This window comes from Stegostoma tigrinum, chromosome 7 (genome assembly GCF_030684315.1).
Source record: "Stegostoma tigrinum isolate sSteTig4 chromosome 7, sSteTig4.hap1, whole genome shotgun sequence".
Classification (NCBI taxonomy): Eukaryota; Metazoa; Chordata; class Chondrichthyes; order Orectolobiformes; family Stegostomatidae; genus Stegostoma; species Stegostoma tigrinum.
The window spans coordinates 64,010,022-64,032,842 of record NC_081360.1 but is presented as its reverse complement, the minus strand read 5'-3'; the positions used below and the strand labels follow the sequence as shown (position 1 = coordinate 64,032,842).

General features: G+C 39.8%; 1 protein-coding gene across 2 annotated transcripts in view; it reads right to left on the bottom strand.

The window, feature by feature from the left end:
- xirp2b (xin actin binding repeat containing 2b) overlaps positions 1 to 21,276 on the bottom strand; it is a 116,634-nt gene extending 95,358 nt beyond the window's left edge. Inside the window, exons 1-2 of one of the 2 annotated variants that reach the window (XM_048534610.2) lie at positions 21,164 to 21,276; positions 20,062 to 20,649 (exon numbers count right to left, since the gene is read on the bottom strand). In XM_048534610.2, the coding sequence (XP_048390567.1) occupies positions 20,062 to 20,271 (210 nt within the window). In that variant the 5' untranslated portion in view covers positions 20,272 to 20,649; positions 21,164 to 21,276. Of the gene's footprint in view, positions 1 to 20,061; positions 20,898 to 21,163 lie in introns of those variants that run through there. The other variant, XM_048534611.2, reaches the window with a different exon arrangement.
- Between the last annotated feature and the right edge of the window lie 1,545 nt (positions 21,277 to 22,821).

Here is a 22,821-nt window from a genome sequence, read left to right as displayed (position 1 = left end):
CGTACTGTGTCCTCCTGTTATTGTCTGTTTCATAGGTATCTGCAGATATGTTTAAACACTTGAAAAATGGGCACAATGCCAATGGTCTGTACTAGCTGATTTATTATTCCCCAGCATTGTGTTGTTCCTCACTTTAAATAGTCGGAAATAAATGCAGCTCTTCCTTCATACTTCAGCCATTTTATTATTGGGTCACACATCACACTTAAGATTGCTCATATGCTACATTTACAATTATTTAATATCATATATTGTAACGATAGCCTCCCATTTTTATTTTTAAAAGTTGTCGACTTAAATGTGTGTTATTTGCTATTACATGTCCTGCTGACCTATATGAAACAATATTTAACTCTCTTGATTATTAATAATTTGACTGGTTTAAGTTAACAATTTATGGAAGGATTGATTTGGACATATATCAGTTCTGTCCAAACCTAAGCCAGGTTTGTGTCTGACATCTGACATGTCTGGTGATAACCCGAGATAAGGCCATAATAACAGAAAAGAAGAAATGTCTCCTTGCAATCAACCAGTGAACTGAAATCTGATAATCACTCTGCAAGTAACATCAAGGCATCATCAAGAACTATTGGAAAGTCCCATATAGTTTGTTTATATTAGTCATTTGAATTGTGTTCCTCTGACTGTTGCTTATTTCCCCCCTTTTATTCATAGCGTAAAATCTCATAGAGGCCTGAGCAACATGGGCAATAGTGTGATTTATGGCAGAATCATTCAAGAAGTCTAGCAGGGTCTGTATTCACATCAACTTGTTGCAATTTTTAGTCCTTTGCTATGCAGCAGAGTTACCAATTCAGGGGTATTTTATCTTGTAAAATGCGTTATTAAAACCACAACTCACCATATTAATAATCAGCTTCCTATGTTACCAAACCCTCCAAACAAGCTAGACACTGCAAATTCTCAGCATAGAGTTCACAGTGGATACCTGGCAATATTTACTGGTTTAGAGATAATAGGAACTGCAAATGGTGGAGAATCTAAGACTGATTAAGGGTCTAGGCCCGAAACATCAGCTTTCCTGCTCCTAAGTTGCTGCTTGGCCTGCTGTGTTCATCCAGCTCTACACCTTGTTATCTTTAATATTTCCTGGTTGTTGGCTGCAAGAAGCCTCCATGTTGAACACCATCATCTCAGGGCACACTCCATGGGCACCAACCACATTGGGTCCCCATGATCTCAGATATTGGCATCGCACATGTCAATCTCTAAGAATCCTCATAGTACATTCCCAATCCACTCAGTATACACCTCTGCATTTTAATGCTGCAACTCAAGCCTCACCAGCAGTTATCATTGTACTCCTGCTGCAAGGACACTGTGCATTCAGGGTCATGTACCCAGCTCCGGACCAGGATGCACCTCCAGTTCCTGCTCACTGCCACATAGCATGCTCATTCAGCCTACGTGGATGCTCACAGCATCCCTTCCTTGCATTTTCTTGCCATTTTGTATTTTTCTCCCTAAGCCAGAGATACTAGGCTCAAATTACTTGCTGGTTAGTGCAAACACAAAGCTAGGAAGCTTATCAAAGTTGTCAGCGGGGCTCTGTCATGTCAAGGGAGATAGTCTTCAGTCAGTGTAGTCTCAGCACAATATGCCAAGGGCAATGTCTAAAACTAGTCCAAAGTCTTGGAAATCATCTGCCAACCACTCAGGGTTGTCACAGTCAGGACACTTTACACTTAAGGGGTGAAGATCTAAAGCTCAGAAGTCCACCGCTCATCTTGACTTTTTCTACCCTATTATGGGCTGTTTTCCTCCAGAAATGAGTGAGAGGCAGGTAATACATTAGAAGAAGGTGAATGCCATAGCCATTACTTTTAGGCTAAGCATGGAAGTTGTCCTAAGTGAGTGAGTATGCAGCAAAGAGGGTACGCAGGGTTAGGTCTGTCTGGGATTAGTTGGGAACAGTGAGCGAGAGAAAATGATCCAGGCATTGGTGAAAGTAGGGTTAGCAGAGATAGAGTGAGTTTGAAGTATTGGACTGAAGATAGTGGTCCTTATGCTGACACAGTGGAGCAGATCAATAATCAAAGATCAAGGGTGGCATGGTGGTTCAGCGGTTAACACTGCTGCCTCACAGTGCCAGAGACCCGGGTTCAATTCCAGCCTTGGTTGACTGAGTGAGTGGAGTTTGTATATTCTCCCTGTGTCTAGATGGATTTCTGCTAGGTGATCTGGTTTCGTCCCACAGTCCAAAGATGAGCAGATTAGGTGATTTCCAGGCTAAATTACCCATAGTATCTAGGGATGTGTAAATTAGGTGGATTAGCTATGGGCAAAGCAGGGTTACAGGGGTAGGGTATGGGGGAGAGTCTGGGTGTGATGTTCTTCGCAGAGTCAGTGTGGACTTGTTGAGCTGAATGACCTGTTTCCATATTGTTGGAATTCTATGAATAGTCATCTTCCTACATTGCTGTGCATTTGTCTGGACAATTAATAGTGCACTTACCCAGGTGGCAACCTTGAATTATGCTGCGATGGTCTGGTTTTGTAGCCTCCATTGTTGGTCCTGGAAGAGACATCCTGTCTACACATCACCCCATTCAGCACAAACTCCAGGTCCATGCTTGCAAAGAGAGGCACAAATTTCCCATTGTCTGCTATGTCCAGGGAAAATTTCAGGAAGTGTGTAGTCTTGGTGCACAATCTGAATATAAAGATGGTATTGGTGCCAGGAATGTCAGTCAATTCCAGGACATTTGGTGAGTAGCAGGTTGCTCTGAGAATGGCATGTGATAAGACGGGGCTAGAATTGAATGAGTGGGATGTCACAGGGGCAGGAAAAGTAGTTAATGTATTAAGTTTGATTAGATATAGTGAGAAAACCATTAGGCTCAAATTAAAACAAACTCCAAAAAACTTGATACAACTCATGATTAGCTAATAATATTTGTCTTTGTTTTTCTTCATGCATATGAATTTTAAAGGTTACAAACTTTAAGGTACATAAATTTGAAATCTTTTACTGTTGTTGTTTAAGTTATACTATTATCAATTAGCTGTATAACCGGTCTATTTTTTCCATTGTTTGCAAACAGTTCAATAACAATAGTTGTTTTTATCATTGGGAATAAACTTGGCATGCATTTCTTTCGCCTGAATTACGCAGTTACGTAGAATTGGGCAATTTGATAGACTAATCGCATTTTCACATTTATGACAATTTGGGGAATGGTGGGGTTTAATTTAGAATGGAATATCTTGAGAGAGTCATGGTGCCATCAAAGAACAAAGTATTAAGTGAGTAACCTGAAAGTTGATCATAATTTCAAAATAGAAGGAAAAGGCTATTTTCATTTTCTTTTTGCCAATACTATGTTACTTTGAAATTCACTTTATCTACTTTTAAAAACATTGGTGAAAGTTATGCAATTTATGTGACCTGTATCCAGGACATTTAAAGTCCATGTTAGTAGTAAGAAGAAGTGAAGCTGTTAACTTAGTGCTGAGAAGTTTGTCTTTAAATGCATAAAGAAATTGTGTGCCCTCAAAGTCCTGTGTTTCACTTGCAGTATTTATTGTATCCATGAAGCACTTAGTGTGGCCTGCTTGCTACCAATAGGGATAATTGATGACTTAAACACTGACTGTTTACCAGAATTTAAAATCTAAGTACAAATAATGCAGTCAGTTCCAGGCACACTGCCCAGTTGGAGGGATAAGCACTTAAATACACTAATTAAGTAACACAAGCTTTCTATTCAAGTCACCTATAATATTGATGAACATAACAGAAGAAATAAAGACATTTCTTCTTCAGGAACAAAATACAGGATTGGGCTTCACAAGGCCCTTTGAAATTAACATAATCTAACAAATTTTGATCTCAAGGTCATGAAGGAGTAATAGGGATGTGAAATCGGAAAGTAGTAGGTTACAATGAGGTCTAATATTCTACCTATTTTTGGCCTTGGTTTATTTTGTAAGTTTTTGAAAATTTTCATAGAAATGTCTATTCATGTTCAAAGCAGGAAATACACGTGAATCACCAAAAGGCCAATTTAGGAAAAGGAAAAATGAATTAGTATGCAAAAACTAGAAGATAAACTCTCTGCCCTTTCCTCTCTCTTATCAAGCTAAACTATCAGTGCCTAGCGAAAACACAACCTGAAACAACAACCATACACTGAAAGCTCAGGGATATCTGCAAACGTTGCCCATGCTGAGGAAACAGGATGGCAACTAAACAGTTGGGAGTCAGGTTTCATGCTGTCAACTCAAGGACTCAAAGACTGAACCATCTCTCCAAGATTTCTTTTAAGTTTACGACCTTTTTCAGTATATATGTTTGCGTCACGTTTTCTCATTTTTCTTGGGTTTAATATGAATTAAGACTCTACTGTCTTGCTCCCAAGAAAACTTTGGAACTGGCTCTCCTTCACTTTTGATCCAGTTCGCAAAGTTTAAATATAATTTGTGCAAAATATGAAGTAAAAATATTTTCATTAATCAGTCACGAAGGGGTTAAATATAAGGGTGTCAATTATCCATCCTTACCTGGTCATAACATAATTTATTAAACAGCAAAAGTAAATCATTTATTTCATTAATGTAACTTGTTTTTCATGGACTTCAAGCAAAAATGAATGCTGAATTTGAGACTGTCAATCATGGAGATTGACTAAAGGTAGAGTCAGAAGAATGGAGACTTTTAGAGTGGTTTGTGCAAATGAAGGAGGTACAGAAATAAGGAGGGAATACGGACAACATTTCTGGTAGGAAAGGGCAAAAATCACACAGCAGTAGGTTATAGTCCAATAGGTTTATTTGAAGACACAAGCTTTTGGAGTCTCACAGAGATAATGGGAACTGCAGATGCTGGAGAATCCGAGGTAACAAAGTGTAGAGCTGGATGAACATAGCAGGCCAAGCAGCATCTTAGGAGCACGAAATCTGACATTTTGGGCCTAGACCTCTTTTGGAGTCTTACTTCTTCTTCTTCCCCCAGCTCCCCTTCCAGCCCCATTTCCTCCCTTCCATTCCAGCTTCTGACCCTCTCTTCCAGCCACCAACCAGATTCATCCCTCCTGTCGACCAACCAGGTCAAACCTACTACCAATGTCCACCTATCACCACCATTTCTCCTCCACCTCTCTCCACCTTCTCTTTTTCTGCAGTTTCCCCAACCCCTACATCAGTCCCGAAGAAGGGTAATAGCTAACATGTTGACTGCTTCTTTCCTCCATTATTACTACAACACCCATGTCTCTAATTTCCAGATTTATACCATATCCAATGTTAGTATTAGAGTTTGATATTTTATAAACAACCCCGACCAATGTTTGCTTCCCTTTGCTGTTTCTTAGTTCAACCCAAATTGATTCTATGTCTTGATCCTTTGAATGAAGATCCTCTTGCACAATGTGCTGACGTCAACTCTTAATTAAGAGTGCTATACCATCTCTTTTCTCCCTTTTTCGCTATCCTTCCTAAATGTTTTATCATCAGCAGGAATTATTACTAATGAGCATGACTGCATACCTAGAAAATTCCGCATCATTGATCAAGGGTTCTGTGGGTCCTTGCATGACCGATGACCTGACCCTAGAGTCATGTCTCTGGCCACTTATTTGATAGGTGTTTTCAAGAAGTGAAAGTGGAGCTTGGCCTTGAAATCACTGGTATTCCTTTCACAGGTTCCTTTTCCACACTTCCTGTTGCCAACAAGTGTTTTCAAAGAATTGTATTTTTTCAAACAGAAGCTTCCTCCAACTTGGTGACAGTAAGGACTACAGATGCTGAAAGCTAGAGTCAATACATATGGAGCTGGAAAAGCACAGTAGGTCAGTCAGCATCTGAGGAGCAGGGAAGTCAACATTTCAGGTCCAAACCCTTTGTCAGGACTGGGGAGGAGGAGGGGAGCCCAGAAATAGAGGGAGGGGGAGGGTAGGTGAGATGGAGATGGGTGGATGCAGGTAAGGGGTTGTTGTGGTTGGTCAGTGGAAAGGGTGCAGCAGATAGGTGAATTAGAAGATGGACAGGTTAGGGGTGAAGTGATTTTAACATGCAGGCCATTGGGTTGTAAGCTCCCAAGGCAAAATATCAGATGTTGTTCCTCCAATTTGTGTTTGGCCTCACTCTAACAATAGAAGTGGCCAAGGATGGACATGTCACCAGGGGAGTGGGAGGGAGAGTTAAAATGGATGATGTGTGCAGACCACAGGTGCTCTGCGCCTGCGTTTGGTCTTCCTGATATAGAGGGGACCACATTGGGAGCAACAGATACAGTAAATTAGGTTATATGAAGCGTATGTGAATCTCTGCTAGATTTGAAAGGATTGTTTGGGGCCTTGGATGGAGATGAGAGGGGAGGTGTAAGAGCAGGTGTAGCACCTCCTGTGGTTGCAGGGAAAGGTACTGGCTGTGGTGGAGGGGTTAGTGGGGAGTATGGAACTGACAAGGGAGTTGTGGAGTAAATGGTCCTCCAAGTTGGCTTCATCTGCAAGAGTTTCTCCCATGCATTGGTATTTAACTTCAAACCAGATCATAGAATCCCTGCAGTATGGAAAAAGGCCATTTGGCCCATCAGGTCTGCACTGATTCTCAGAACAGCATCCCAGACCCAACCCCCCACCCTATCTCTGTAACTCTGAATTTCCAATGGCTAATCCAGCTAGTTTACACATTCCTGGACATTACAGATTATTTAGCATAGCCAGTCTGCATAAATTGCGTATCTTTGCATATTCATGGTACATTTCTTGAGGGTAGCCTTCAGGGAGTCTTTTAAATGCTTTCTTTGTCCTGCTGTCTTTTGAACCCCTTTCTGGAACTGAATGAAGAAGATTCACTTTGGCAGTCAGAACTCAGGCATCCTAAGCATGTGGCCGAATATCCTTGGATATTCTGTTCCCAATCAAATTTATCCCATAGCCACATCTCTGTAGTGGTAATCAAACCATATCTTCATACCTCAATTTGTGATAATCAGCCTTTTTCAAATACTGGACACATTTAGATAGAGAGACTTTACACTCAAGGTGTAAATTTAAGTATACTTAAGGTGTTCACAGTTGGAGACAATGGCAACAGCATCTGTTTTTACATTGGTCAGACTGCTAGTCTTCAAACTCCCTGGCTGGTGTTCAGAATGGTAGATTGTAAACTGTTATCTTTTAATCTTTTACTTCCATAATAAACAAAGTTTTCATCTCAAGGATAGCTAATCAAGTTTTCTGGGTAGTTATCAGATGCATGGAATTGACCTTGTCAGGGAAATAGGCTTTGAGAGACAAAGGGTTTCTAAGCAATCCTTGAAAACTCACTGACACAAGCAGGTTCTGGGAAAGAGGAAGACCAAACACTTTAGGGGCCAACATGCAGGAATGTAGATAAGAGTACAGATTCTGATTGAAAAGATCAGATTTTTATGGATTTGGAATGAGACTGAAAGATTTACTGGCTGGTAGAGAGAAGGAATCTTCAGGAAAGCTTTCTCTGTGAAATACAGTAAAATATATCTACTAGTATATGTTTGGCAGAAAACCTCTCCATACTATTCATGCTTTACTGCTGAGTTAATGCTTTCAATCTTCTCTTTTATTAAGCTTAGAAAAACAGTATAAAGTAGATGCTTTTAAATTTGACTCAACCTATGTGATACTGTGTATGTTAATGACAAACGACCCATTACAATTTTCCAAATGAAAATCCAATTTTTTGTCTTTTATTGCCTGCTATTTAACTTTATTTTCTTCTAGGTGTGGATGATAGGAAATAGGGCTTAACTGAATCATCCGCTGACACTTACTTCTGAAGCTTAACAAACACTGGAATGTTGCTTTCTGTATATCATCGACTTAACTATTCAGTATCTCAAATGGCAAAATAGTGAGTTAGCATCCAAGAATGTTTACAAGTTCAGCTACAGTCTAAGCAGCACGAGAATGAAGCCTACAACCAGACAGAAAATGAATCAGAAATAATGGGAGCTGCAGATGCTGGAGAATCCAAGATACCAAAGTGTGAAGCTGGATGAACACAGCAGGCCAAGCAACATCTCAGAAGCACAAAAGCGGGCCGAAACGTCAGCTTTTGTGCTTCGGAAAATGAATCAGCATGGTTGTACATCCATCTGAAGTTTCCTTTTGGTAGAAACAAAAGGTTTTGAAGGACTGTACGCGCAAACAAAAATGGGAGAGTTCTATCAGCAATCATTTGCAAGCTAGCAATCACTTAAGCTATGTGATTTGTGTTCCCAAAGACATGAAGTGTATGTTTCATAATGCAACAACTCTGTGTGGAGCATTTGAAGTACGATATCTGATATGTCGCCATTATAGTATAAGCAATGCTTTCTTATTTTTCTGCAGAAGCACTGATGTATTTCTTCACTGTGTCGAACAAGTAGATTTGCTTGTTTAAGAGCCTAACCTACAAAATTATAATACATACTTTGGTTGTCAAATATCATCTTACACTTGAAGACAGTGACAAAACTAATCCAAAGCTAAACCTGCCACTGAACATTTTGGGCAGTTATATTGTTTTTTGATTAATTGCATGATACAAAATAGATTCATTGAGTTGATTTTAACCCTATCCACCTGCTGGAAGAGAAATGAAACCACCCAAATGGCTCTGGAATCACCAGGAACTGACCTGCTGTGATTTTCCATTACTCTTCAGAGCCAGCAGTAATGAGACGAGGCCAAAACTAGAGAGGTTTATTTAGCACATGAATGTTAGGATCTGATAATGTTCTTAGGATGTAAATTTTACTAGGCTGCCTGAGAAGTATCCACAATCAGCTTCCTGGCATACCGATGGAGTAGCTCATTGAACTGGAGCCAGAAGGGACCCAAGAGTAAACGCTATTTTTTAATATAAACTTTAATTGTGGGGCCAGACGACCAGCATTTAGTAGGTGGTCTGGCCCATACAAATTTACAGCTCAATGGGTGGAATGTTGGTCAATGTCATTTAAATCAGCCCCAAAAGTTAAAATATCTTGTATTTTCTTGTTGCAGTCAGTGAGTTTTGAACTGACACAAAGCTCACTCATCAAAAACTGGTTGAATTGAAAACCAGGCAAGTGTCTTACACTTGTATTAAATTTTACAAAATTGCAGTAATTGAATAGAATGTGTGCTTTTACTGGTAAATTTCCTCCTGTTTATTGAGAGCTTGTGTAAAATTAAAATTATTGATGCCGTTGGCCTTTGTATTGCTAATGCAGTTCATGTATGCTGCCGTAGGCATTGAGTGATTAAGTACAGGAAGTGAATTCTGATTTTCCTCCTGGGAGACTGTGGGCTGAAATGCTATGTACGTTACACACATTCACTCATTTTTTCCACAAGTTTCTGCTATTCAACAACAATAAAAGTCAGCACACATTGGTCATAAAACGGTAATGGTCTACTATAAGCCAAGAATAATAAACTTGAAAGACTGTGAAAATAGTTGTTCTACGTCTTTCTCACAAAGAGGAGTCTGCCAGTTATTCTCAAATGGTTTCATTTTACATTTCTCGTAAGAGTAATGCATAGAACATAGAACAGTACAGCACGGAACAGGCCCTTCGGCCCACGATGTTGTGCCGACCATTGATCCTCATGTATGCACCCTCAAATTTCTGTGACCATATGCATGTCCAGCAGTCTCTTAAATGTCCCCAATGACCTTGCTTCCACAACTGCTGCTGGCAACGCATTCCATGCTCTCAAAACTCTCTGTGTAAAGAACCCGCCTCTGACATCCCCTCTATACTTGCCTCCAACCATCTTAAACCTATGACCCCTCGTGTTAGCCATTTCTGCCCTGGGAAGTAGTCTCTGGCTATCAACTCTATCTGTGCCTCTCATTATCTTGTATACCTCAATTAGGTCCCCTCTCCTCCTCCTTTTCTCCAATGAAAAGAGTCCGAGCTCAGTCAACCTCTCCTCATAAGATAAGCCCTCCAGTCCAGGCAGCATCCTGGTAAACCTCCTCTGAACCCTCTCCAAAGCATCCACATCTTTTCTATAATAGGGCGGCCAGAACTGGACGCAGTATTCCAAGTGCGGTCGAACCAAAGTTTTATAGAGCTGCAACAAGATCTCACGACTCTTAAACTCAATCCCCCTGTAAATGGAAGCCAAAACACCATATGCTTTCTTAACAACCCTGTCCACTTGGGTGGCCATTTTAGGGGATCTATGTATCTGCACACCAAGATCCCTCTGTTCCTCCACACTGCCAAGAATCCTATCCTTAATCCTGTACTCAGCTTTCAAATTCGACCTTCCAAAATGCATCACCTCGCATTTATCCAGGTTGAACTCCATCTGCCACCTCTCAGCCCATCTCTGCATCCTGTCAATGTCCCACTGCAGCCTACAACAGCCCTCTAACCTTCGTGTCGTCTGCAAACTTGCTGACCCATCCTTCAATCCCCTCATCCAAGTCATTAATAAAAATTACAAACAGTAGAGGCCCAAGGACAGAGCCCTGTGGAACACCACTCACCACTGACTTCCAGGCAGAATATTTTCCTTCTACTACCACTCGCTGTCTTCTGTTGGCCAGCCAATTCTGTATCCAGACAGCTAAGTTCCCCTGTATCCCATTCCTCCTGACCTTCTGAATGAGCCTACCATGGGGAACCTTATCAAATGTCTTGCTGAAGTCCATATAAACCACATCCACAGCTCGACCCTCATCAACTTTTCTAGTCACATCCTCAAAGAACTCGATAAGGTTTGTGAGGCATGACCTGCCCCTCACAAAACGTGTTGACTGCATTGCTCTTCCAGATGGTCATAAATCCTATTCCTCAGAATCCTTTCTAACACCTTGCAGACGACAGACGTGAGACTTACTGGTCTGTAATTGCCGGGGATTTCCCTATTTCCTTTCTTGAAGAGAGGAATTACATTTGCCTCTCTCCAGTCCTCAGGTACGACTCCAGTGGAGAGCGAGGATGCAAAGATCTTCGCAAGTGGCAAAGCAATTGCATTTCTCGTTTCGCAAAGCAGCCGAGGACAAATCTGGTCCGGGCCTGGCGACTTGTCAATCTTAATGTTTGACAAAATTTTCAGCACATCAGCTTCCTCTATCTCTATCCATTCCAGCATGCAAACCTGCTCTTCAAAGGTTTCATTCACTACAAAGTTAGTTTCTTTTGTAAAGACAGAAGCAAAAAACTCATTTAGGGCTTCCCCTACCTCCTCAGACTCCACACACAAGTTCCCTATGCTATCCCTGATTGGCCCTACTCTTTCTTTGACCATTACAAAAGTTAGCTTAGTTTATCATCAGTTTACATTGTGTCAGACATAGTTGCAACACTGAAGTAAAATTCCAGCTCTAGCACTGATAGACAGATAATTGCACTTAGAGTTATGCTGGGAAAGTTTGCCAGTCTCAAATCATCCTCTGTAACATTAACAAAGCTGTACACTTTTGTCCATAGTATTTTCTTAAAGGCAAATGTGGAACTCGGGAAAAAAAACTTCTTATACAACTGTAGGGGGCTTGAAAGGAAATAAAACAAAGATGCAAAAATAGTTTTTAAAATTACATTACAGTTACTAACATCAATTTCAAAGTTGAATTGCGTAAGAGTAATGCTGTGCATTTATTCAAATATTAGCTGTGAACTGCCAACCCAATCTCTTAAATGTTAGTAAGGTTGCTTGTGAATTTTGCATATGTTATATATTCCATCCTAGAAAAATAGCCTGGACACTGCATGTTTGTAGTATTTGCCCTCTGCACTTAGGTTACTACAATGCCAAGTTTTATCCACAATTTTTATCTTCATTGAAATCACATTTTTGCAGTATAACTTCTGATGAGAGGTGAACATTTGATGAATAACTCATGTTTTTAGATTTTAGATTTTAGAAAACTTACATGTGTTTTCCATAGTCTACTTTTCTACTGCTGCTTGAAACTGCTGTAAATAAATCGCATGTGGGCCCTTGAGGCCAGAGAAAACTGAACAATAGTTGCTTGGCCTACCCTGCATTCCTATGTAAGAGCCACATGGTATATGGTTAAAACCATATAATAAAGATTATTATCTGTCTTTGTCTCTTCTGCCACGATCCCATTAAAAGTGATGCCTACTTCAGGTAGGAGGAACAAACAGCCTACAGTAGAACCTGAGATAACAAGGTGTAGAGCTGGATGAACACAGCAGACCAAGCAGCATCAGAGGTGCAGGAAAGCTGATGTTTCGGGCCCAGACCCTTCTCCCTCTACAGTAGAACCTATGCTGTATGTGCTATCTGTGTGATCCACTGACAGCAAGTACACTTGTAATATAAGTTCATAAAAATAGACAGAAAGAGAAAGTGAAATAACAAAGTGTGCAGCTGGATGAACACAGCAGGCCAAGCAGCATCGTAGGAGCACAAAAGCTGACGTTTCGGGCCTAGACCCTTCATCAGATAAGGGGAAGGGGGAGAGGGTTCTGAAATAAATAGGGAGAGAGGGGGAGGCAGATTGAAGACGGATAGAGGAGAAGATAGGTGGAGAGGAGACAGACAAGTTAAAGGGGTGGGGATGGAGCCCGTGGAGGTGAGTGCAGGTGGGGAGGTAGGGAGAGGACAGGTCAGTCCAGGGAGGACGGACAGGTTAAGGGGGTGGGATGAGGTTAGTAGGTAGGGAATGGAGGTGTGGCTTGAGGTGGGAAGAGGGGATAGGTGAGAGAAAGAACAGGTTAGGGAGGCTGGGACGAGCTGGGCTGGTTTTGGGATGCAGTGGGGGGAGGGGAGATTTTGAAGCTTGTGAAATCCACATTGATACCATTGGGCTGCAGGGTTCCCAAGTGGAATATGAGTTGCTGTTCCTGCAACTTTCGGGCAGCATTGTTGTGGGACTGCAGGAGGTCCAAGATAGACATGTCGCCTAAGGAATGAGAGAGGGAGTCACAAAAAATTTCAACTCCCCCTCCCAAGGAGCTTTTGTGCTCCTAAGATGCTGCTTGGCCTGCTGTGTTCATCCACCTCCACACTTTGTTATCTCGGATTCTCCTACATCTGCAGTTCCTATTATCTCAGAAACAGAAAGCATCATTTGACCTAACATGAATATTTTATCCACAATCATACACTCTTTGCTCTATGATGAGCTTAAAATACTTATTTAATATCTGAACGTAGGGTTTTGAAAATTTCTCCCTGCTCTTCCCAAGCCTTGAAGTAAAACTCAACAGCAGCTACATTTCTAACTTAGATTATTCAACTTTCTTCCTTGACATTTCTATGGTTCCAGACATTTCAAACTTATCATCTAGCATTTGACAACTTTTGTACTTACTTGTTCTTACCTTTGACATTCCAAATTAGGCGTTTCTTAAATATTAAAATTAAATGTCAAAGGACTTCCACTAGTTTCTTATTCCACAATCCATCAACTTCTAAATAATTGTCTTTGCTTTAAAAAAATCTCTCTGGCCTCTCTTTGACAGTATCTCAGTACATTGTCACAGCAGCATATTTAATTCCTGATTACTATTTGTTTCTTCTTTGAATGTGTAGCTTAAAGACGGTTGTGGGAAAAATCTGTTTTCATGCATGGGGCACTAGGGCAAGAACTGGGGGCAGAGAGAGCAGTACTTTTTGGACAGCCTTCATTTGAGCTTACTGGTACAAATATCTTAATCTATCATATACCTAGTGCTGAGAAGTTTTCAAACTAAACAGTGGGGTGAATGCAAGTGGGGGTTCACGTCATGGAAAATGTGGAAAATTAAAGAGAAAAGGCAAGGTAATTGTAGAGTGTAATGATTTTGGTAGTGATAGCCAGAGTGTGACAGGAAGGGACAGAATGTACAAACATAATCAAACGCAAGCAAGATCATAACAGGCAAAAACAATAAAAAGTCAGAAATAAACTTCCTGTATCTGAATGCTTGCAGAAGTCATAACAAAATGGTTGAATTGATAGTACAAATGGAAATAAGTGGATGCTGTTCAATAGCCATTATAGAGATGTGGTAACAGAGATTGAGCCTAAATAGTCAGTGATATTTGACACTTTAAAAGAATGGGAGGCAAGGAAAAGGAGGTAAGCTGGCCGGCTGATAAAGAACAAGATCAGTGCAAAAGTGAAAAATGATCTTAATTCAGAAGATGAAGATTTTGGACTGGTTTTTCCCAGCCCCTGAATGACGTGGGTAATGACAAGACAGAAGGGAAAATATGGTGAGACAATTAAAAGGAGAATCTCAACATCAAGAGAAAATTGTTCAGTTCTTTACCCAAGGTTTGAACGGCAAGATGAGAATCTCGCTAGTGAATGCTGAGAGGCCGATTTGAATTCATTTACATCTCATTTTTTTTATCTAACCTTGCCTCATTTTATACAATTTCCTATTCTCTTACCTGTCAGAGAGAAACTGGATGGTGAGAATTCATGACAGGAAAGTCAGAGTATGTATCCAGTGGCTCCCGCTTGCCACTTATTCCTTTCAGCCTCCTACAGACCCCAGCATCTCAGATTATACTCCTTTAGCAGTGATTGGCTGCATCCATATCCCCAGAGGTTAGCATCAAATGTGTAATAGCCTTAAGGCATCACTATGGCACATTTCAGACTAACTTGGAATTCAGTTCACCATTTCAATGCTGCACTTTGGAGGACACCAACATCTGATGAAGGGTCTAGGCCCGAAACGTCAGCCTTTGTGCTCCTGAGATGCTGCTGGGTCTGCTGTGTTCATCCAGCCTCACATTTTATTATCTTATAATGCAATGCAGTTTTCAAGCCAATTTGCGGACAGGCAGAGATGCCAATCACATGCCTTGGAGCAGAGTGCACTTCAGAACTATTCGCGTTTTGCTTTTTCAGTCATTCATTTTATACATATTTATCTTGCCTCATATTATTTGTTCTTTACTGCCTCGTTCAGAACTTACACCTTGTCAGCTTGTCATGGATGTCAACAATGGCTGGTCAAGGAGATGGGCATGTTGTTGCATGGCATTGTGCTATGTTAACGTCACACTTACACCATGTTCCAATAGCTTATACTGCAAACACATTGCATGTGCTTCAACCAAATGGCCGTGTTTTAAAGTCTAAAGGGCATAGTTCGCGGTCGAATCAAGGGACAGTTATCAGTCAAAAGGCATCACGACAGTTGGTCAATGGTAGTATCTGAACTCAGTCCAGGGGCTTGGACATATGTTCACTTTTAGCAGTCTGGTACAGGGGGTCCATATCACTGCATTAAGGGGAATGGTTCAAGGTCAGCCCAACAGGTCCAGTACAACAAGTCAAGGGATTCATATGTCAGTTGGCAAACTGCACAGGTATCTGTCAGGAGCCCAGTCATTCATCAGCTGGGGCTATTCTTCCAAATCGATGGAACATGATCGGTGCTATTCACTGAAAGTTAAGAGTTGCCTTTTGTTGTATTAAGGAGGCTGAGGAAGTTTGTTGTGGGAATTGGAGGAAGTACAATGACATGCAGAAAGTACAATTATTGTGAAGGGAGATAACTCAACATATAAGGATGTGAGAAGAGTTCTTTTTGTGCAGTGGTAGTGTCCCTACCTCTGAGCCAGGAGGCCCATGTTCAAGTCCAACCTGCTCAAGAGGTATGCAATAATATCTCTGAACAGATTAGAAAATATCTATAAGCTTAGGAGACAGTTGAGCATTGTAGAACTTAGATTGCCATGGTTAGCAGTAGGGTGAGGGAGAACTTTGTTGGACGGTGTAACATGATGATTGGCAAAGATAAACTGTAAGCTCAGGACTCAGGGGGTAATGTTAGGAGATGAAGATCTAAGTGAAAGAATTCATGGGGAAGATCAAACTCAAAAGGGTGATGGGGAAGGCTAGGCAAAGTGAAGATAGAGGTTTGGAGGATTGTCTTGATTGACAATTGAGTCAATGTGTGAAGAACTGCTTGTGTTGCTTTTTAACAATGGTGTGGCAGAGTAGGTTTTTTTACGAGAGAGGGGGTTATTTGACTGATGAGAGGCTGACCAATTTGGGCCTTTCCTAAGTCGAGTTCAGAAGATTAAGAGATGATCTTATTCAAATATATCTGAAGGAGTTTGATAGAGTAGATATTGAGAGTATGTTTCTTCTCATTGGGATATCCAGAATTAGGGGCTTCCCATTTAAGACAGACACAAGGAGGAATACATTTCATCATAGGGCTGTCAGTATTTGGAATTCTCTTCTGCTGAGAGCTGTTGAGGTCACTGAATATGTTCAAGATTGAGTGGAACGGATTTTTGGTTGACAAGGGAGTAAATGGTTTTGGGGAGTAAGCAAAAAAGTGGTGTTATGTCTACAGCTAAATATTCTGACTTCTTTCTTACATTTCTGGCCCTGGTTGAAGCACCTTAAGGCATTTTGTTAGAACATGTTAAGTGGAACAAATTTGTGACACAAAGAAGTTAATCAAATCTGAATTAACAATGTCCATTGGGAGTCTATACTACATTGTACGAAATAATGCCATCCATCTTGTATGATAATTTTATATTCATCCTCTACGAAATAAATGTATATTTACATAATTCGTTCATTGCAACATTTTAAAAGTAGAGATAATGGATTTTCTATGTTTTTCAAGTGGAACCATTGTTCAGCTCTATGAATGAAAACAAAAAGAACTGTGGATGCTGTAAATCAGGAACAAAAACAAAGTTGCTGGAAAAGCTCAGCAGGTCTGGCGGCAACTGTGGAGCAACTTTGTCTTTGTTCAGCTCTATGAAAGCCTTTTATAAGTTAGGTATAAGCTTCAAAACTATTACTCTATTTTGATCCCTTTTCGATATACCATTAAAAGTAGTGCTTGAGTGATGATGCTATGGGTTTTATGTATTTTGTCCTGGATTTTTTATGAACCTTGGTTGATACAGAGTTGCAGAGCAGTCTGCTTCAACCCAATAAAGTACACAGCTTGTAAGATCTTAAGTGTCATTTTTAATGTTGGAAAAATAGAAGCAGCCTGAATAGATGGATTAAGTTCCCACAGAACCAAAACTTTTTTAGTTTAGCTGTTGAAGTTGTGAAAGCTGCAACAGCTCTCTCTGAGATAACAAGGTGTAGAGCTGGATGAACACAGCAAGCCAAGCGGTATCAGAGGAGCAGGAAAGCTGACGTGTCAGGTCAGGACCTTTCTTCAGAAATGGGGGTGGGGAAGGGTATTCTGAAATAAATAGAGAGAGAGGGGGAGGCGAATCAAAGATGGACAATTTAAAGAGGCGGGGATGGAGCCAGTAAAGGTGAGTATAGGTGGGGAGGTACGGAGGCGATAGGTCAGTCCGGAGAGGACGGACAGGTCAAGGGGGCGAGATGAGGATAGTAGGTAGGAGGTGGTGGTGGGGCTTGAGGTGGAAGGAGTGGATAGGTAGGAGGAAGGACAGACAGGTTAGGGAGGCTGGGACAAGCTGGGCTGGCTTTGGGATGCAGTCAGGGAAAGGGAAATTTTGAAGCTTGTGAAGTCCACATTGCTACCATTGGGCTGCAGGGTTCCCAAGCGAAATATGAGGTGCTGTTCCTGCAACCTTCGGGTGGCATCGTTGTAGCACTGGAAGAGGCCCAGGATGGACATGTTATCCAAGGAGTGGGAGGGGGAGTTGAAATGGTTCGCGACTGAGAGGTGCAGTTGTTTGTTGTGCACCAAACATAGGTGTCCCACAAAGCGGTCTCCAAGCCTCCACTTAGTTTCCCCGATGTACAGGAGGCCACAATGGGAACAACAGATGCAGTATACCACTTTAGCAGATGTACAGGTGAACATCTGCTTGATGTGGAAAGTCTTTTTGGGGTCTGGGATGGGGGTGAGGGAACCATTTCTACTCCCCCTCCCACTCCTTGGAAGATGTCTCTCTATTCATTTCAGAATCCCCTTCTCCTCCCACATTTCTGAAGAAAGGTCCAGACCCAAAACATCAGCTTTCCTGCTTCTCTTATGCTGCTTGGTCTGCCGTGTTCATCCAGCTCTGCACCTTGTTATCTCAAGTTTTACAGCATCTGCAGTTCCCACTATCTCCACATCTCTCTCTGTTATAGCTAAAACCTAGGGTTCTCTTCCTGTTGCTAGAATTGCTGGGGGTGCGCTTATGAGATGTTATTACATTGGAGCAATTAGTGAGTAGTTTATTATTTTGTTAAGTATTTTGATAAAGTAACAGTTATGCCAATTCTTTTATTTTTATCTGTATTTTAACAATACTGTATGTATAAAACACGTTTTACTTCTATCCTGACATTTTGACTAATCAAAGTGGTACTTGCCTTTAAAATAAGAAAAGTGAGGGTCTGGGATATTTCCATCACATGTTTTGCGGAGTTCTGGTCTGGTCCAGAACACTAAGAATACATTTTTTTCGGAACATAGGAACACGAATAAGCTATTCAGCTCCTTGAGCCTATTCTACCAGTCAATTAGATGATGGCTGATTTGTGGTCTAACTCCATTTACCTGCCTTTGACCCATAATCACTTAATACCTTCGCTTATAAATCATCATCCCAGATTTAACTGATCCAGCATCAACTGCCATTTGTGGAAGAGAATCCCCAACTAGTGGAAGTAGTTTACTATTGTCTATCCTGTCTTTTCCTTTTAATATTTTGAAGACTTTGATCAGATCACCTCTTAACCTTCTTAATTTTATAGAAAACAGGCATAACTTATAGAATCCTTCCTCATAATCCCTGAAGTCCGTTGTTGTTGCTGCAAACCTATGCTGTACTCCCTCCAAGGTTTACATATCCTTCCTAAGGCGTGGTGCCCAGATATGCTCACAGTACTCCAACTGAAGTCTAAGTGGCTTTGTATAACACCATTATAATTTCTGTGTCCTTGTAACCCGATCCTCTAGATAAAGGCCAGCATTAAATATTTCAAATAAAAGCTATTGTTAAGTTACAAAAAACTGAAATTGTTTCAACTTTTAGCAAATTAATTATGAGCCATCACAACAAAAGTTTATTCACTAAGTTCACATATTGGGATGTCAGGTATGCAGGTATGCATATCTCAAAATTGTGCATTCATTTTAATGATCTCTTTGGAAAATGGTTATTTTTTGGCAATTTTTTTTTGCAAGCATTAACTCAGGCTGAATTCAGATATATGAGCACTGGTAGCTTTCCTGTAATTAGGCCATGGACCCTTTCACACGTAAGCCTACACAAAATGTGTCAGTAAGTTATCCCATCAGAAGGCATATCTTAGCTGATTTTACCTGATTTTCATATATGAGGAGCATTTCCAACAAAATACAATAGTCATGATTGACAACCCTGCTTGTTCCCCACTATCCCCTAACCTCCAAACTATTCAACCCTACAAAGGATTGAAACTGGAATCTTCCTGTTCTCTTGTGATTCAGAAATATGTCAGACATCGCATTTTCCCACTCAGAATCTAGAGAGAGTACATTTGCAAGTTAAAGCATATCAAATTGTTGCAAGTTAAAGCATATCAAAGAATATTGCGTCAATCACCAGACAGTAATGCCTATTTTGTACCAACATGCATATGCTACATCAGGGGCTTGATATTTGGGCAAAGCTAGTGTGTCTGGTGTGCACTGGTCACTTATGCTTTCTGAATACCCATTGCCGTAAATCTATTAGTCTGATGATTCACAGTCACAATAAAAGTTTTTGAAACGTTTATATTTACAACTATTAACCAAAATTAGCATAAATTATTTCATGACTGATGTTTTATTCAGTTGAAATGCAATGAAATTTGCTGCTACAAACTGCAAGATTTATGCTGCTTTGGGCATAGTTGTAATTTAAAAATAATTGTTTAATTCAAAGTCATAAGTATCAATAATGTTTAATTTCCTGATTGTGCCAACCCAAATGAGCCGAATTACTTTAAAACAGCAAATAAACAGAGGAAAATATTAATCAACTGAATATAATTGCGCAAAAGCATCAGATGGAAATCTTTCAAATAACAATTATTTGAAATATCACATTTATAGATTCTAATTGCCTGAACTAATTATATTATTGCCTTCCTGTTTACAAATATACTGAGGCAAAATGCAGTGTTTAACCTTCTTATTATTTTCCATAATAATATCGTACAGAACAAAGAATATGTTACCTTTTTGCTCTTTGGTGTGTCTGACCTCTCAAACAGCATTTTCAGATCTTCGAGGGGTATGGCAAATCTCTCAATCCTTCGAGCAGCTTGTAGATCTTCCTTAACAATTTCATTTTGGGTTGATTCTATTTCTGACGTGGATTTTGGTGAAATTGAGCTATTCTTTCTCTGTGTTTCCTCCACCATTCTGGTTTCTGACTCACTTTCCATGTTTTGTAGAAATTATATTTTCAGCAGGTAAGCTACAATGTCTGAACACAGGATGTCTTCAGTAATGTTACCAGCGAAATTCCAGCTCTGGTACTTGTATTACAGTTGCTGATATCCCTGGAATGGAAACATTGGCAGACTGGTGACCAAACTGTTGTTGAGGGCTGCTGTAAAGCTCTCGAGTATTGCCTGAAAGCCTGATATTGAACGAATTGTCCAGCAGGAACTTCAAATTACTGGAAACAGACTGAGGTAAAACTCATATGACTTTCTGAAAACATTCCTTGAGGGCGATGCAATTAAATCACAAGACTCCCACGTCTTCTTTGAAAGGTTCAGTGAACTTTTCTTTGTTTGGAATTCTGCCAATTTGTTTTCCTACAAGTCAGAAAATGTCAAAATTGAAACATATGGCAGAGAATTGAAGCATCATAGGGAAAGTATGTGTTTATGAAATCAATCTCGATTGTGGCTAAACTACAGCCGCGCAAAAACATGAATTTGTTTAAATTGAATAGCCCTTGTCATGTGAAAACTCAATCTCAAAAACATTTTCCTGATTTTGCTTCAAGCAGCAAGAATATAGCTGAGCTTCAGCAAATACTGCTGAACTTGTGGAGAAAATTCCCAGCTAACAGGAAACCAGATCAGGAAGAGTGAATTCCCAGAACTTCCTTGAATGGAATAATGCCACGTAACAATTTTACTTAGAAACTCACTTTTTACTAAGTAAATGCTCAGAAGAAAACAAACACACTGCGATCAGCCTTCTAAAGATAACACTTAATATATAACCCACCAGCTGCTTTGCCAATTTGGCACCTTTTTTCTTGCAATATCTCAAAAAACTGCAATGTTTTAGAAGTTACAATAAAAAAAGGGATTCACTCACTTGCATATTACATTGAGAGAAAAGTCTGAAACTGTATAAACTGTACCATCATGTGTTTAATGGAATACACGTAACCTGAATACTAGTGATTGCTGATGGTACGTCCTTCCACCTGGAACTTTACACACCTATAAAAATAGCAAAAGGTACAATCTGATTACACACGTTTGGTGCGGTCATTCTGACAAATAACCACACTGCATGTATGCAGAAACTAATAACTCAGTCTTGTTATTTAGTTCAATGTCATACAGTGCATGTTTTCTACACACGACTGCTCCCCATTGTGTCAACTTCATAAATGACCTTGTTTTGGCAAGAATTGCAGTAGCATTTGTTTTGCATTAAAATATAACTTTGGATTACTACCTACATTATTTTTAAACAGGTACTTTATATATTTTAAATATTCAGTTGTGGCATTAAATGATTTAAAGCATGAATACTATTGCATAGTATAAACATTACTCTTTACAACAAAATGCAATATAAAACTCTGCCTCAATTCATTGAAACAAAATACATACATATCATGATTTATTCTGATGTGATAGTCATAATGTTCTGTAAAATCGTTGCTTATTTGAAGAAAATGTTACACCAAAAAATTATTTAAGTTTTCAAATGAATTGGATCTGCACTTCTATAAATCCATTATGAAATTACAGTAAAACAATTCTTCTACTGTTTTTCTTACCACAGATTTTCCTTTCGAAGTTAAAGCAGTATCTAATGCAGCAGCAATATTTTAGAATCTAATAAAATTTAAAAAGTAAAGATGGCACTCAGGACTCATTAAACTAATGAATACCCGGCATAATGGTCTGACACACATCTGACAACAGATAGCCGAAGGATATAAAATCTCCAATATCGCGCTCGGGATAATGCATTATTTAAGAGACCTCAAGGGAAAGCAAAGAGCCAGTAGCTGCGCACTTCTATGTGTTCAGTTTACGATACTGTCCTTTAAGCCATAACTTCTTTTTCAAGTCACTAAAACTATGTGAAAAACTTGGATTGGAATATGTTGCTTTGACATACAATACAAGCTAACTCATCAATAACAGTATATTAATAATTCTTAATATGGAGAGTAAATTCATTTGCAGTCCTACTCACTGTACCGATTTTTATAATAGTCTGTCAGAAAAATGGATCAGCTTTGTGTTTGGAGAAATATTATTGCACTTGTTCTTGAATCATGCTGCACAACTTTCGTTGAGAAAGCAAGTCACAGTTCGACAGGATCCTTAGGAATGTAAAATAATATTGGTCAAAGAATAATTTATCTCTTGATTATGTAAGAGATATTGCAAACTGATCGAATGGAATGAGTTGCATTTATGAACAATATGCTTTGCTATTCCTACAAGTGGCTTTCACTCATAATTGTGCAGCTATTGTTAGCTGGATGTTGCAAACCACTCCAGAGTTTAAAGCAAATGGATCCTGAACAGTTGTGGATAAGCAACAAGTTATTCACTATAACAAACCATTTACCCCAATCAGTATAAATAATACAGTAGGTTTCTTTCAGAATGTCAATAGTCAGCAGTAACTGGTTTTCACTTAACTGATCAGATGAGATTGTTCTTAGAATCTGAGAAAGTTAGGGGAGATACAATAGAGATGAACAAAATCATGAAGGCTTTGAC